This window comes from Typopeltis vanoorti, chromosome 13 (genome assembly GCF_054136105.1).
Source record: "Typopeltis vanoorti isolate ZY-2024b chromosome 13, IOZ_Tvanoo_1.0, whole genome shotgun sequence".
Taxonomy (NCBI): Eukaryota; Metazoa; Arthropoda; class Arachnida; order Uropygi; family Thelyphonidae; genus Typopeltis; species Typopeltis vanoorti.
The window spans coordinates 54641623-54658877 of record NC_143561.1 but is presented as its reverse complement, the minus strand read 5'-3'; the positions used below and the strand labels follow the sequence as shown (position 1 = coordinate 54658877).

The following is a 17255-nucleotide window of genomic DNA, read 5'->3' as shown; positions in this document are numbered from 1 at the left end:
CAGAAAGTCAGTATCGGAAAACTATGATCATTAATAGAGCCTATGGAAAACAGACCAAGACTGAAGATTTACTCTGCCAAATAATTTCAAAGTGATTACTTGAATCTTTTAAAATGTTGGGATATCCTTCAGTTCCAGAAATATAAGGAAACCATCAGCAGAGACAACATTGGTTGAATGTCTTCACCAAGTGCTCATAATACAATAAATGTTTAGTAGCTGTCATATTACAGTATGTCTCTTTTTACTTGAAAACCATAATTAGTGAATTCACTACTGAAAAATCTAGCCAAATTCCATAGGTATGCTAAAGGAAATTCATTATAACAAACCATTCCTCTATAACATCCTCAGTCTCTATAACTTTAGAGACTGAAGATGTCTTTTGTAACAAAGATGAAACACATGGAATCAGTCATACAAGTTTGTTTAGTTTGTTATTCAAGTAATGAACGGAGCTTAAATTTTAATTATGTAATAATATTATGAAACTGACAGTAACTTTTGTTGATGTTTTACTGAAGGTGTAATATAGACTATACATGTAATATTATAGCTCCACTTATATCAACGAATGCAATATGATAGTGTATGTCGATGTTTACATGGTTTCAAATATGTACACACTCTTTTACATTGAAATATGTATTTAGACATACTATTTTGCAAACAAGTTCCATGCACGTGTGAAACACACATCATACTTTTTTGCTTAAAAAGGTAGTGCTAGAGTTTAAAATGTTCTGGGAACTTTCATTACAATGTTTGAAATATAGTTAGGTGAAATGCCATACCACTCCACTTCAAGTGCTATTTGTACATGAAAAAAAAAAAAAAAGAGGCTAAAATGAAACACTTACCAATAAGAGTTTCATCTGGTTCTGATCCATGAGTTAAGAGTATCTTAGTTAATAGTTTGAATAACAATGAGAGGACATCCAAATTATCTGTAAAACATTACAACGAAGAAATTACTTTGACTAATTACAGAATTATTTTACTTGCATATTTTTAAAAATTAAGATGAAATTAACTCTAATGTAACTAAGTCAGCTGAGAAAAATGTCTTTCACATCAAAGATCTCTATCATCCTTCTAGCCAGAATTCAAAGTGATGGCATAAAAAATAAAATATTCGATAACATATTTGAATACACTTTAAAAGTATAAGATATTCTGCATCATTTTATAGATACCAGAGTGAAAATCTCATCACAAACTGACAAATCCATTTTTTTTCTATTTAAAAGTGTAATACTTTTATTAAGATAAATAACACAGTTTATACAGTAACACAACTACTACATAACTATCAGATACATTTCTCATTTCAGAAATATTAGGTAAGATTATTTAGCATTATGATATTGGTCATAATTTATGCACCCCCATCCTTTCTGTTGTTTCTATATCAATTTGGATATTTAGATCAAACAGACTACTACTTCATTAAACTTTTTTTATTTTCTTATTATTATATGGGGTATATCTCCATGGAGTCAAAAGACTCATCACAGGTGACCCACACTAACCATCAATCACAATACCTATCATATTTCACTTTAAAGTTATTCACCATCAGAGCACTCACAACTACCTCTGGCAATCCATTCTACTCATTTACCACTCTCCCAGCAAAAACTTAAGTCTGCACAACTTCCATGAGTGATCCCTTGTTTTTTCCCTTGCCTTTCCTCATGTATTGAAGATTTTCTTTTGTGCGAATCTTACAGAATCTCTTTAGTAACTTATAAATTTCTATCATGTCCCTTCTCCTCCACTCATCAATTAAACTCTGCAACCCACATACTTTCAATCTATCCTCATAGGAAACATTCCACAGACCTATCACCAGCTTGGTCACTTGTCTCAAAATCTATTCACCACCTCCTGATCCCCAAGAAACACAGGTGACCAAATATGTGCATAGTAGTAGCAAGGATGCGGCCAAGGCATAAAGAAGGATAATAACTGTTTATCTTTACCTGTCAAAGTGTTCTTCAATATTCAAGTAATCCTTTAAGCTATTTTATCATTTTTTTGCAATATATTATCTGAATTTCAAATCTGTGCATGATCACTACAAGATCCCTAGCCTCATCAAATACTTGTAATCCAATACCATCAATATGATACAAACAGGGGCATGCCAAGGGTATTTGCCGCCCGGGTGCAAGCTTTTATCGGCCGCCCTTAATACTGCACTGTATAATCCAAATTAGATATTAGCTATATAAAATGCCGCCCTATCAATGTTTCCGTCTGGGTGCGGTGTACCCCTTGCACCCTCGGGTTGGCGCGGCCCTGGATACAAAGATGTAATCTTTTCACCCTGTACATTGTGAAACACTAAATTGACACCCATTGTCCTTTGACCACACTTCCAATTTAGTTAAATCATCCTGCAGGATATCTACATCATCTGTATCAACTACTGCCCAAACCCAGTTTTGCATAATGTGCAATCCATGTAAACTGAATAACCCCTTAAATCTTCTCTTATATCAATAGTAGACGATCCCAAGGAGCCCTGGGGGAGACCCCACTAGTTATCCTCATTCGTCTCAATTCCACCATACTCTGTTTTGAAATTAAATACATATAAGTTAATAGGATCACATAAGGATTAAAGCAAACTGGAAGAATCCTTCATATTCTATAAGGCAAAAGTTTACTTTTTTTTTCTTTTTAAAGCTGAACAACCTCAATACAGAAATTTAACTTATGAAATTTATTTTAAATAAGTATGAAAATTTAAAATATGTCAAAATAGGTAGTTGGCAACCTTCACTGTTTAGTGAAACATCACATTGCTTACTGAAGGCCCTATTAGGAGGGATGGGGAGGGGATATTGAAGTGATTGATATTATGTTTGTTCATCAGAGCAAGGAGTTCCAGTCAGTGATGGACCAAGATAATTTTGCACTCCGGGTAGACTGTGTGTGATGCCCTAAGTTTTTTTTTTTATACTTAAGTACTTTCTAATTGTAAGTATTTTTTCAAATTATTAATAATTCCATAACTTCAATATTTCTACTCATCATTTTTATTCACTCAGATATTACTAAAAAAGAAACAAAAAAAAATGATTACAAACAAAAATTATTGATTTTACACTGTAATTTTAATTTAATCAATTATAATTTAGGTATATATTTTTTCTTGATTTTAAATCTGCAAAAGCTTTCACTAATGTCTATTTTCTGAGCAGCAGTATTTTCAATAGATAACAAGGGTAAAGAATTTAATTTATCACTCCCCATTGTCAATTGCAAATATGTTTTGATAAGTTTTAATTTGCTAAAATTTCTTTCAAAAAAATTCTCAATGCGACCCACATATTTGGAACTATATTCTGCAAATTGTTTGCTTTCAAAAATTGTAAAGTTTCTAATGGTGAATTGATGTATTCCAGAAGTAAACTGTTTAGAGATTTAATTTCTTCAAAGAGTTCATTCCCATCAAGAAAATAGTAGTGACTACTATTTTCTTCATTAAGAATTGAATGCAAATCCATACAATGTTTTCTTAATTTGTTTAAATTGCCTGTTTTAGTTAAATTAAAGAGAAAACCCCAATGTTCTTTCAATATTTGCATCTTCTTGGAGCAGAAGAAAGTATAGCAATGGAAGCATTGCTATACTTTTTTTTTGGAAGGAATCCAGGCTCTAAGGCCGCTTTAGTTTTGGAACCACTACGTTTGGTGCCCCAGGCAGGTGCCCCTTAACTCAGCACTGGTTCCATTGTCTGTTCTATTGAGCGTTCTTACATGCATTCTGAGTGACACCCTATAAGTTAAACATAACATTAACCACTTCAATATTATATAAATTTTCCCCATAAACTATTTTCATAGTTTGGTTACTTTACTACTGGTTTTCATGCCAAATTTATTATGGTTGTTATTCTATTTAGTCAGAAAATCCTTGAGGCTAGTGCTAGGTTTGTTCAGGAGGGTCAAAGCTGTATAACTGACAGGAGACCTCCACATAGCCTTTAAAGGAAGGCAGAGAACTGACCAGGACTTCTGACCTAATGTCCAATCCTCACCTTCTCGTGGTGCACCCTGTTGGGTATCTACCTGGATACTGAACGAATGAGGATGGGCTGGCAATTTGGGATTTAGCCAACCAAATTGTATTCTTATTGGCTTAAACCAATATAGAAAATGATGGTACAACATGACAAAATTTCATGCTGGCTGGGGCGTTGCCCAGTTAAACAAGCCCCCCCCCCCCGTTGTTTTCGCCAGGGAACCAGGGCGAACAGCAAAAAGTAAGCTACTGGAACAAATCTGAAAGCACACCCCAACTCAATATCACCAGAGTTAAAGATCAGTACTATCAACACAAGAAGCCTGAATGGCAAAGAAATGGAGCTAGCTGAGGAATTAGATAACTACCAGATCGTCATAATAGGGGTGACTGAAACAAAAAAGACAAAAACTGGTGAGACCTTTCTGAGCAATGAATACAAAATGTTATATTCAGGCAATGACAATCAAGGAAAAGAAGGAGTAGCCATAGTATTCAACACAAAATACAAGGCTCATCTTCTTGAATGGCAGACAGTCTCAAGTAGAGTGATGTGGGCTAAAATCAGAATGGGGAATTGGACAATGAGACATATTTGTGCCTATGGTCTCACAGAAGGTTCTACTAAGCTAGAAGTGGAGGAATTTTTTGATGCTTTAGAAAAAGCAACTGACACAACGAAAAAGGAAAAGTTGGTCCTTGTTGGGGATCTAAATAGCAGAGTAGGAAATGATTGTCAGACATACAAAAATAGTTTGTGAAAATTTGGAGAAAAGAGCAAAGCTAATAATAATGGCAAATACCTGTTGGATTTCTGCTCAGGACATGGACTGGTTATTACTAACACCATGTTCCAACTTAAAAATGTGCACAAATTCACATGGAGAGAAGAAGCAGGGAATAAGAAAAGTCTATTGACTATGTTATTGTTGATAGTGATGTCTTCTCCTTGGTGCAGGACACCAGAGTGTACACAGGATTTGAAATTGGATGTGATCACTATTTAGTCTTGAGCAAGATAAAATTGAATTACATATTGAAAAGAATAACATGTAAGAAAGTTTTACATGTTCTGTATACAAGACAGTGTTCAAACCAGTTTTAACTTATGGATCTGAGAGCTCGGTCAGAAGTAAAACACTTGACCAAAGACTAGAGACCACAGATAGAGAGTCCTGAGAAAGATTATAGGCATGAACAGATGGCATCAATGGCAATATCATATTAAAAAAGAGGATATTAGGAAAGAACTTGATATTGTCAGCATCTAGGAATGCGTCAGCAGAGCTAATCTCCCGTGGTATGATCACTTAAACAGAATGGGCAGAGAAAGATTAGCAAAACAAGTGTTCTCTGGCAGGAAAACAACCCAGAGGAAGACCAAGATATAGATGGATTGATACGGTACAAAGTGCCTTAAATGACAGAAATATAAGATCTGATAATATTGGGGTCTTTACAAGTAACAGACTGATCTGGAGGAAAATTGTAGACAGGAAGTTAGTAATGATGTAAATTTTTCATGTAGTACTATCATATCCTGTACACCCCTTGAGGGTACATGTCAGGAATTTGATGATGATGATGATAATTTGCTTAAAGCAGAGCTAAGTGTGATATGCCCAATTCTATTATTCACCTACTGCTCTCAAATCAGTGTAGTCTAAAGTAATGGAGAATGTCATGAACAGTAAACTTCTTCAACCATATGAAAAACTGCCAGCTAATCACTGACCCTCAATATGGATTCCTGCCAGTCATGAATCACAGCAGATTTTTGTGTTCACATCAACCCACCTCTGGACATCAGTGATGACAAGGGCTGAAGAAACCTGTGCAATTACACCCAACATTTTGAAGGTATTTGATATTCTGGAATTGAAGGCTTTTCAGTAACCTGCCATCTTATGGCCTGCTTTTAACTCTTTGTAAATGAATTGCCAATTTTCTCTCGTGCTGTTCACTGCAGGTAATGGTTGAAGGGGTTTTCTCTTTTTTAGATTTTTCTATCAATTCAAGTATTCCTAAGGGTTCTGTTATTTCACCCACCCTCTTCCTCTCTCTATGTTCACTGGGCATCTACAGATGCCGTATGGTCACTCCGATGCTCGGTGATGTTCCACACGAGGCATTTTGGAGTGAAGTCACTGCAAGAAGAAAGTGGTAGGGTTGCAGAGGCCCTTTCCACATAAGATGAAATAGCAAAATAGGACAGATTCACCCCTAGCCCTTGAATACTCTAATAGCATTGGGGGGAAGGTAGCAAGAAGAAAAGAAAGAAGGAAAGAAAAAAGGGGAGAGACCAGTCTACAGATAATATAACAGATGTATATTACATGAAGTAAGGCATGGTCCAGCATCAGGTACCTCGGGTTTTCCATGCCCGTACTCACTAAAGTGAGCCCTTGAGGACTACACCCTCTTCCTCACATACATGAATTAGGAAGAGGGTGGATGAAATAACAGAGGTGAAATAAGCAAAAACCTCAAACCCTATTCACAGTTTTGCTGATGATAGCACTTTCCATTCCTCCTACTTATACAATAAACCTTGCAATGCAAAAATCAGTGCCGTAAACAATGATGCCACATACCATCTTTCGAAGGGATGATACCATCCTAGTTACCTTTAATGCTTCTAAAATAAAATTTTGTTTCCCTCCCAACAAATCCTTAGTTTGTACCCCCCACCCCCATAAGTTCAAGACTAGATCTCACTTCTTGAAGTGACACTTACCTCTACTAGCATTTCCTGGCACCAACCTTATATCAATGCATAAGGATACCAGATCACTTTTTTAGTATCCTTATGCTTCCAAAAACTCAGCATTCTTTTTTATATCAAGAGGTTACTTTTAATCTATCCAGATACCATAAACCTCAAATCCATTCAACACTAGAAAACTGTTCTCACATTTTTGGAGGTGTACCTAAGACCTCTAAATATATTCAATGTTGTCCAAGCAAAAGCAGTTCAGGTAAATGATGACATTATTCTTACAGACTCTCTCCAGGCACTGTCTCATATATGAGGGTGGACTGAAAAGTTCTCGGCTTAACAATAAAAAAATAAATTTATAATTTCAAAATTATTTTTATTTTTCAACATAATCTTCCTTAAGGCTAATACATGTATTCCAGCAATGCTCCAGAGTCATTATCCCGTTCCTGTAGTGGTTCTCAGTAAGATTTGCAAAATACCCCTCTACAGCTGCAATCACCTCTTGATTCAAAGAAAAACGCTGACTAGCGAGGAAGAGTTTTAGTTTAGTTTAGGGAAGAGATAGAAGTCAGAAGCAGCCAAATCTGGGGAATAGGGTGGATGTTCCAACAATTCATAGTGCAGAGCCCTTAATTTTCCCACTGCCAAATCACCTTTGTGGGCAGGTGCATTTTCCTAATGAAAAATTATTTTTTTCTTCTGCAAACCGGGTCTTTTCTCACAAATTTTTTCGTCTAGTCTGGTTAAAAGATCAGAATAATATCTCCCGGTTATTGTTTTACCCTTTTCGAGATAATTAATAAATAAAATGCGTTTAACATCCCAAAACACCGATGCCATGACCTTTCCTGCTGATGGAACCGACTTTGTCTTCTTTGATGCTCAACAACCAGTTTCTGTCCACTGTTTTGACTGCGATTTGGATTCTGGTGTGTAATGGTGAATCCAAGACTCATCCACAGTAATGAATTGGTGCACAAAATCAGTTTTATTCTTGTTAAAATGCTCCAAGCACTGTTCAGAGATTTTCATGTGAGTGCATTTTTGATCTGCTGTGAGCAAGCACACCACCCATCTTGTGCAAAGCTTTTTCATTTGCAATTCTTCATGCAAAATATATCCTACACGTTCTTTTGAAATATGTATAGTCTCAGCAGTTTCACGCGCTTACTCATCGGTCACTTAATACCATATTGTGCACTTGATCAACGATTTCTGGTGTTGTTACACTTTTTGAATGTCCTTCATGTGGATCATCTTCAAGGCTGGTATGGCAACGTTTAAACTCGGCAGCCCATTTCTTAATTGTCAAAAACGAAGGAGAAGAGTGCCCATCAACTTTTATGAACTTTGAATGAATTTCTTTTGGCAGTAAACTTTCTTTTACAAAGAATTTTATAACCACATGATACTCAATTTTATCCATTTCAAGGGATACAGACAGACAACACTTTTGCTTCAGACAGCTGTATAAAACAAACTACTTGATAGAATGACTTGCAATTTCACATGGATGTTTATGACAGATGTACCAACTTAGAAAAACAAAAATCTTCCAATAGTGTTGCCATCTCTGGTCGAGAACTTTTCAGACCACCCTCTTATGTCAGTTTGCACTGTGTCTCTTCTGCAGATATTTACATGGTTATTGTTTGACTGAATTGGCATCCATCATGCTCCCATTTCTGCCAAACCTATAAACAACAGGAGCAATAGCTGCTGAACACCTTTTTACAGTTAATTGCAAACTCAGTGATCCTGCTGCAACTCCGATTCATCTTTCGTTTGATCACCTTAGTTCTGTGAAACAGAAGTACTTCCCAAAAATTTTCAACTCTTCAAAGAATATGAACAGATTACTTTTTACTTGATCCCTGCTCACGCACGGCATTGTTTAGCAACCCTCCCATGTGTGGATGTTATCTAAGAAAAAGAAGGAAGAGGAAGTAAATGGTTCAGAATTGCAGAAAAATAATTTTAAACAAAGTAAATAGAGTAATACAATACAGAGGTGTTAAAGCTTTTTAGTGTAGAGCAAGTTGATATTTCTGTGTCAACTTGCAGATAATATATATTTATATTTTTTAAATATAAATATAATGTAATAGATATGGTATGAAGGTCAGCAATAAAAAGACAAAGACAATGAAAATAGGCAGAATCATTGAAAATGTCAACTGTGTTGTGAATGGAGAACCTGTGGAACAAGTAAAACATTTCAGCTACTTAGGCACAATTTTTACTGAAGATGGTAAATTAAATATAGAAATAGACAACAGAATCAGCAAAGCTGGTATGGCGGGAAGTCAATTGAATAAATTCATATGGAATAAGAAAGAAATTAGTCGGAACACTAAATTAGCTGTATACAAGACAGTGTTCAAACCAATTTTAACTTATGGATCTGAGAGCTGGGTCAGAAGTAAAACACTTGACCAAAGACTAGAGACCGAAGATATGAGAGTCCTGAGAAAGATTAGAGGCGTGAACAGATGGCATCAATGGCAATATCATATTAAAAATGAGGATATTAGGAAAGAACTTGACATTGTCAGCATCCAGGAATGCGTTAGCAGAGCTAATCTCAGATGGTATGGTCACTTAAATAGAATGGGAGAGGAAAGATTAGCAAAACAAGTGTTCTCTGCCAGGTTGGCAGGAAAACGACCCAGAGGAAGACCAAGATATAGGTGGATTGATACGGTACAAAGTGCCTTAGATGATAGAAATATAAGATCTGATAATGTTGGAGTTTTGACAAGTAACAGACTGATTTGGAGGAAAATTGTAGATAGGAAGTTAGTAATGATGTAATTTTTCATGTAGTACTGTCATATCCTGTACACCCCTTGAGGGTACATGGCAGGAATTTGATGATGATGATGATGATGATGATATTTTTTTAAAATAAGCACACACAAGTAGGCTTATTTTTCAGGAAGGAATTTAAATGTATATATCTCAACAATTTGAAAGATATAAACATGTACATCCTTGAATATAAGTTGCTAATAAGATAAGCATAAATTTAATTTGTAATCAATAGCTTGTAAAGGTGCTATTATAAAAGCATTTGCCTATAATGAAATAGCAGAATGGAAATGAGAGAGCAAAATAATTTTTATTACTGTTGCTAATTGGTTGAAAGTTTTAAAGCGAATAAAAGTCGAGCAGCTCTCAGATGTGAACTGTAGACTAAAATACACAAAGATTATTGAAGAAAAAATGAAAGAGTTTGAGAACAGGAACCAAACCTTGGAGATTCAGTGGCAAGCCTTGAAGAAAACCCTGATTGATTCAGCAGAGAGGCATGTGGTGAGGTTGTCTGCAAGGATAGAAAAATTAGAACTCCATGTTGGATACAGGAAGTTAAAGAGGCAGTGAAGGAAAAGAAGAAAGCATATCAAAAGTTCCTGGCAAATAAGTCAGCTTGTGCTCTTAGAGAATACAGAGACAAATGTAAGAGAGCGAAACACTGTGTAAAACTAGCTAAACAAGTCATGGGAGTACTTTGGCAAGAACATAGAAAATAAATATCAAGAAGGTGGTAAGGTATTCTGGAGGTTGTTGAAGAAGCTTAGGAATGGAGGAAAGAGTGCTAAAAGGAGTTAGAGATGATAAAGGTGACATGAAAATGGGAGAAAAAGATATCCTTGAAGTAGGGAGTAATTACTTCGAAAAATTGTTAAATGAAACAAACAGTGATAGCACAGTGGTAAAAAACACTTAACAGGCATACAGTGAGGAATACATATTCATACTTGAAGTAGAAAAAGCCATCAAAGGCTTGAAATGTGGAAAGGCAGCAGGAGTAGATGATATTCGACCAGAAATGCTGAAGTATGGTGGTATAAAAGTCTTACAGTGGCTGCACTGCATAGTTCAGAAAGCCTGGATAGAGGGACGAATTCCAGAAGATTGGACTAGAGCTCTCATAGTACCCATACATAAAAAAAGGGAAATAAAACTGAATGTGAGAATTACAGAGGTATTTCCACACCGAGTGTTCCTGGCAAGATTTATGTCAGTATACTTGAGAAACGGTTGAGAAGAATTGTGGAAGAAAAGCTTGGTGAAGAACAAGCTGGATTCAGGCCAAATAGAGGCTGTCAGGATCAGATCTTCACTTTACGACAAATAGTTGAGAAAGCATATGAATATAACAAAGATCTGTATTTAAGTTTTGTTGATCTGGAAAAGGCATATGACAAGGTGCCAAGAGAGAAGCTATTCAATATGCTACAGTTACATGGTGTCAATGGGGCATTATATCAAGCAATACTTAGTCTTTATTTGAGTTGTAAGTCAGCAGTTAGAATTGAAGGAAGTACAGGAAGATGATTTAATATTAAATCTGATGTGAGACAAGGATGTACATTATCCTCTCTGTTATTCATTATCTACATGGATCACATTATGAAGGAAAGTGGTATTAAACATTGGAGATGTTAATGTCAGCTCTTTGCTTTAAGCGGACGATGTTATACTTCTAAATAAATCCGCTACAAGTTTGCAAGATTCCCTGACTAAAATGAATAACTGTTGTAATAGATATGGCATGAAGGTCAGCATTAAAAAGACAAAGACAATGAAAATAGGTAGAATTGTTGAAAATGTCAAATGTATTGTGAACGGGGAACCTGTGGAACAAGTAAAACATTTCAGCTATCTTAGGCACGATTTTTAGTGAAGATGGTAAATTAAATATGGAAATAGACAACAGAATCAACAAAGCTGGTATGGTAGGAAGTCAATTGAATAAATTCATATGGAATAAGAGAAAAATTAGTCTGAACACTAAATTAGCTGTATACAAGACAGTGTTCAAACCAGTTTTAACTGATGGATCTGAGAGCTGGGTCAGAAGTAAAACAGTTGACCACAGAATAGAGACTGCAGATATGTGAGTCCTGAGAAAGATTAGAGGTGTGAACAGATGGCATCAATGGCAATATCATAATAAAAACGAGGATATTAGGAAAGAATTGACATTGTCAGCATCCAGGAATGCATTAGCAGAGCTAATCTCAGGTGGTATGGTCACTTAAATAGAATGGGCGAGGAAAGATTAGCAAAACAAGTGTTCTCTGGCAGGTTGGCAGGAAAACAACCCAGAGGAAGACCAAGATATAGGTGGATTGATACGGTACAAAGTGTCTTAGATGACAGAAATATAAAATCTGATAATGTTTTAGTCTTGATAAGTAACAGACTGATTTGGAAGAAAATTGTAGATAGGAAGTTAGTAATGATGTAAATTTTTCATGTAGTACTATCATATCCTGTACACCCCTTGAGGGTACATGTCAGGAATTTGATGATGATGATGGTTGCTAATTGGAAAGTGAATTAAATTTATATATATATAAAAAACTAAACTACTGTCTTTTTTTTCATAAATGTTCAGTTTTCCAACTGTAGATGAAGCTACAAAAATACCAAGCAGAGTAGGAACCTTTGAGACTTCTACTCTTCTGTTCCTGCTCTCCTAATTCAGTTACTTGCTATGATCAAGTCACATAAATGATCCATGTTACAATGAGGGTCTTCATTCTCCACTCCATTCAAACCTTCCATCCAACATCCAAGCATAGTTTTCCAAAATGTGAGAAAGCAGTTATAAAAAAAAAAAACTAGCTCTAATCCAGAGTATTTTAATAATAAGGTGTAACACCTTATCACTACTTGTATATGGGATATATATATATATCCCATATTTTTGGTATCTCTTTTGGGTCTGCTCCCACTGATGATATTTAATAATGTTCATCTTTTGACTTGCTTGCTTCCTGGGGAGTAGAGAGGTTCTGCTTGATGGTGGGTTTTTGTCTATCACTGAGTGGAGCCACCTGAGTTTCCTGTCCTGGAGTCATTCAGATCAGGAGTGATCTTTTAGTCACCCAGTGAGAAGTGATTTTGTAGATCACTTAGAGTTCCTGGAGAGGTATCCCTGCAATTTAACATACCTCAATAAAGGTCAGAACCAGTTTGGGTAGTAGCTCTTACCATAATGCCTTGGATTATGAGATACTAAGGTAATTAATGTGAAGCCATTAGCCTCTATATACAAGTAGACTAGTCATGAAGATATTTTATGTGCCAACTTTGCTTACATTTGGATAAAGGATTAAAAAAGAAAATAACTTCTAGACATTTTTAATTTAATGTATAACTAAGTGAATAAACTTTCTACAACTAGTCAGAATTCATCGAAATCAACTGAGATATGGAGGCTCTCAAAATTCTATACATATGGGTTTTCAGCAGGCCATTAGATTCCCGCCATGGAACACAACAGGAATTAAATTTAGACATGAGTTATCCAGGGATGGGATTGGGTACTAACGTTTTGCTGTACAAGAAAGTGATAATATTAATAGATACAACTTTTCATCCATTATTGTAACTACATTAATTATTTTTAATATCAATCAAGTCATTTACATTATATTCCAATAATGAGTGTCAAATAAAATTTTTTAAAAAAAAAAGAGTTTTCTTTTATCAATCATTTTAGTCAGCAAGAATCAGTACTAAAATTTAATGCAAGTTAAAAAATAAAATTTATTATATTTGCATATAATTTACATACCAGCCATTTTAGTAAATACTGGCAAGCAACTTTCATTAAGAAAACTCCAGATACGAATAATGACTAAAAGTTCTCTAAGTGTGTTTATGGCTTTTGGATCAGATACCAATCCTCCCTGAAATATTAATAATACCTGTTATACATTTTTTAATATAATATTAAATAAACATAAGCTGTGATTATGACTTTAGTATGCCTATGAATTAAGTATTAAAATTAACTGTTCTTCTAAAAAGCATCCTTTGTATAATTACATTATTCTAAATAATTACATTTTGTTAATTTATTAAAGTAAAATAAATAATGATTATGCTTTAAAACTTTGACATATAAAAACTCTAGGCCAATGAGAGTTATCTTCAGTCTCAATACATTTCTCTAATTTCCCTATCTTCATAAGCTACTCCTCTTTCATTTCAACTATCTCTGTTCTTTAAAAAATTCTACCATAGAGAGTTTTCCATAAAGACTATTTTTAATGAAATAAAACAGATATAAATATGGCTTATTAGAAACTAAGTTCATTAAAGCATTTACAGCTAATAAAAACTTTAATAAACTTAGTTTTCTTTTCAGCCAAACTTTATTGTGTTCATATCCATTTTATTTAATTAAAATGCGCTATAGATTTTGCAAACTTTTGTTTTGGATCAATATGTATGTGTATATAAAATGAAGCAAGCAGAGCAGCTGTGCTCATAATGATGTTGATCCTAATATCAGGTGCCATCACAGTGTGGTCAGGACAACATAACATTTGTCCTTCAGTAGAAAAGACCTAGTTTGAATACCATCTAGCATGTGAGAAAGTTTTCTAAGGGCTTCTCAAGTTAGCCAGGTATCATATGTATGTGGCAAAGTTCTGCTTCTACAAAACAGAAAAACTAGGTGGAGAAAACATGCAATTATAACACCTAATATACTGAACTCCCAGTTGCTTCAGCTGTAATTCTAAATACCCCTCACAAATGACTGTAATTTTATATTATTTCATTAGTACCATGTGTAGACCAAAGGCCAAATAATAAGGGAATCTTAATCTAAGGGGCCAAAGAACTTTTGAGTGTCACTTCAGATCTCCAATAAGCAAGTGTGCAAAAATAAGGTCATCCAATTAAAGCTAAAGGAAATTTAGTGACATATTCGAAAGTACATTTATATACATTTCTGATGCACATTTCCTCATTGTAAATAAACTATTTAATATAAGTAAATATGTTCCTAGGTTAAAAAAATGGTTTGAAATAAAGCAAAAATTTCACAAATTAGTGGAATGAAAAATGATTCAATTTTGGCAAATGTCAAAAAAAGCTTATGGAAAAATTCAGGGCTTTTTTTTTTTAATATGAAACCGAAAGGACCAATTCCCAAAAAATCCAGTTTGCTTATTAACTATTTTAATATTTTTATCTCAACTCTTTTCTTTCTTGTGTGTAGAAAGGAGTTGAGATAGAAATAATAAAGCACTCTCCTTTCTAAGAAAGAACTTGCCTTTCTACACTTCAAGCATAAAACCACTCATAAATAAATTTCAGCAAAGTTAAATTGAAAAACAGAAAATAAGATACTTATGATTTTCACTGTCAGATGTGGCATGGGGAAAAAAGTACCATGTTTGATCTATAGAGAGAAATTTTTAAATTATCTGCCCTAAGCATTGATTTATTAATCTTCCATGGGTGGGAAGTGTCATAAAAGAAAGACAAAATAAATAAAAGCACCCTTTGTAATTAAAAAAAAATCAATTAATATACAAATCTGATTATACCCATGTATAATCACCTTCTTAGGTATTTAATTCTTAAAAGGAGACTTATAAGCAAAGCATTAAGTAGATCATTTAACGAGTTTCCTTTTAAATTTCTATTTGTAGAAAAATTGGGTGACTTCTTATAATTAGAGAATAAAAGTTTCTCAAAATAAATAAGTTAATGTGAATTATTTTCTTTGACCTAAGCATCCCATTCATTTTTTTATTCATTCCACCCCCACTTCAAATCAAAACAAGTAGTGATGCAATTTTAGGGAATGTATAGAATTATATAAATTGATAAGACTACCTTTAACAAATGTTAAAAACATTAAAATAATACTCACACCAGGAAATCGCATGTGCATATGATATTGCTGAGGTAATGATGCAAGGAGATAAAGAGCACAATCTGCCACCCACTGAGTCAGATGTTGCAAGGACTGCAATGTACTAGGTTCTACAGCAAACTCTTTATGTTCAAGATGAAGAAGCACTTTATCCATATTTATTATTTCAGTTCCTTTACTACTCATTATAGCTATTACATAAAAAGCATATTAACATTTATGTTTTAAAATCTGATATCTATAAAATAATATACAGTAAACCCTCGATTTAACGGACTAATAGGGGCTAAGGGGTGTCCGTTAAATCGAAAGTCCATTAAATCGCGAATTTTTAAAATAAAAATATCGTAACATTATACTGCAATTTTATCAATATCAGCACTGTAAAAACAAAAAAATTGTTTTATGCACAATTTTTAACACAATTTGTGAAAATTTTGGTTTAGGTAATCTAATCTTGCTTTGAAAAAACTATTAAGTTTTTTTTGAACTTTTGAATTCTGCTGTTTTTTTATAATTAACTCCCCAATATTACTAAAATGTGTGTAATAAAACTGCAACAGAAAGTCACATCACGCGAACCAATTACAGTGTGATTGGTGTGACCATGTCCTAATCATTTGCCGAACATGTTTTATGAGAGGTGACTCATTTATATTCGCTAAATTACTACAGTGTTTTTCCAACATATGATGGCCTATTCGTCAAAATTTGTTAAAAATAACAGGAAATCTTGGTTAAAAGCATTTTAAAATTAACAGGGTGTTAATTTTCATGTGACATACGGACCAGAAATTTTGTCCATTAAATCGAGGGTTGATTACGTAGTCTATAAAATACAGAATCTATAATATAGGTATTTATTTCTGGGAAATTCCCATGTTACTCCTCTTAAAAACTATTATTTTCACGGCTATATTTGCCTGTTTTCGTTCAGGAGTGTCCCTTATTTTAAAAACATTGGCTTTTCACTCAAGAATCCTTAGGGTATTATAAGTGTATTTTAAAGGTAAATATATGCAGACTAATAGAGGAAGAAATTTTGCACATACCTTGTTTGGATGTTAGGATGTCTTCATTTTCCATACTTCTGCTGTTAGGCTGTTTTAAAAAATAGGGGGGGGGGTTAGGAAATGTTGGGGGATTGAGGCAAGGTGGGAAAATTAATTAGAAAACCATTTTTTAAAAAAAATATATATATACATATATATTATTATATTTAGGGACGCTTTTTTGGGAAAGGGTTTTTATGGGAAACAGGGGCAGGGGAGAGTGTTAATAGGGTGCGAGCCGTTTCAATCGTGCTATTGTCATTGGAACATTTCGGGATAAGTGTAGGGCTATGGTGATAGACAGAGGTATTTTGTCTTATTTAAGTGACATTATATTATATATTATATAAGTGATATAGCCCTACACTTAACCCGAAATGTTTCAATGATGATAGCATGATCGAAACGGCTCGCACCCTGTTAACGTTCTCCCCCGCCCCTGTTTTCCCATGAAACCCTTCCCCTTCCCCAAAAAAAGCATCCTTAAATATAATAATATATATATATATATATATTTTTAAAAAAAAAAAAAACCCAGGTTTTTCTAATTAATTTTCCCACCTTGCCTCAACCCCTCCCATTTTTTAAAACAGCCTAACAGCAGAAGTATGGAGAATGAAGACATCCTAACATCCAAACAAGGTATATGCAAAATTTCTTCCTCTATTAGTCTGCATATATTTACCTTTAAAATATACTTATAATGCCCTAAGGATTCTTGAGTGAAAAGCCATTGTTTTTAAAATAAGGGACA

The 17255-nt window shown here is 34.3% G+C and overlaps 1 protein-coding gene across 3 annotated transcripts in view; it reads right to left on the bottom strand.

Annotated features, from left to right (window-relative positions):
* MED16 (mediator complex subunit 16) overlaps positions 1 to 17255 on the bottom strand; it is a 200591-nt gene that overhangs the window by 22369 nt on the left and 160967 nt on the right. For all 3 annotated transcript variants that reach the window (XM_090402741.1, XM_090402742.1, XM_090402743.1), the window contains exons 17-19: positions 15447 to 15640; positions 13350 to 13464; positions 861 to 947 (exon numbers count right to left, since the gene is read on the bottom strand). In XM_090402741.1, the coding sequence (XP_090258867.1) occupies positions 861 to 947; positions 13350 to 13464; positions 15447 to 15640 (396 nt within the window). The remainder of the gene's footprint in view (positions 1 to 860; positions 948 to 13349; positions 13465 to 15446; positions 15641 to 17255) is intronic.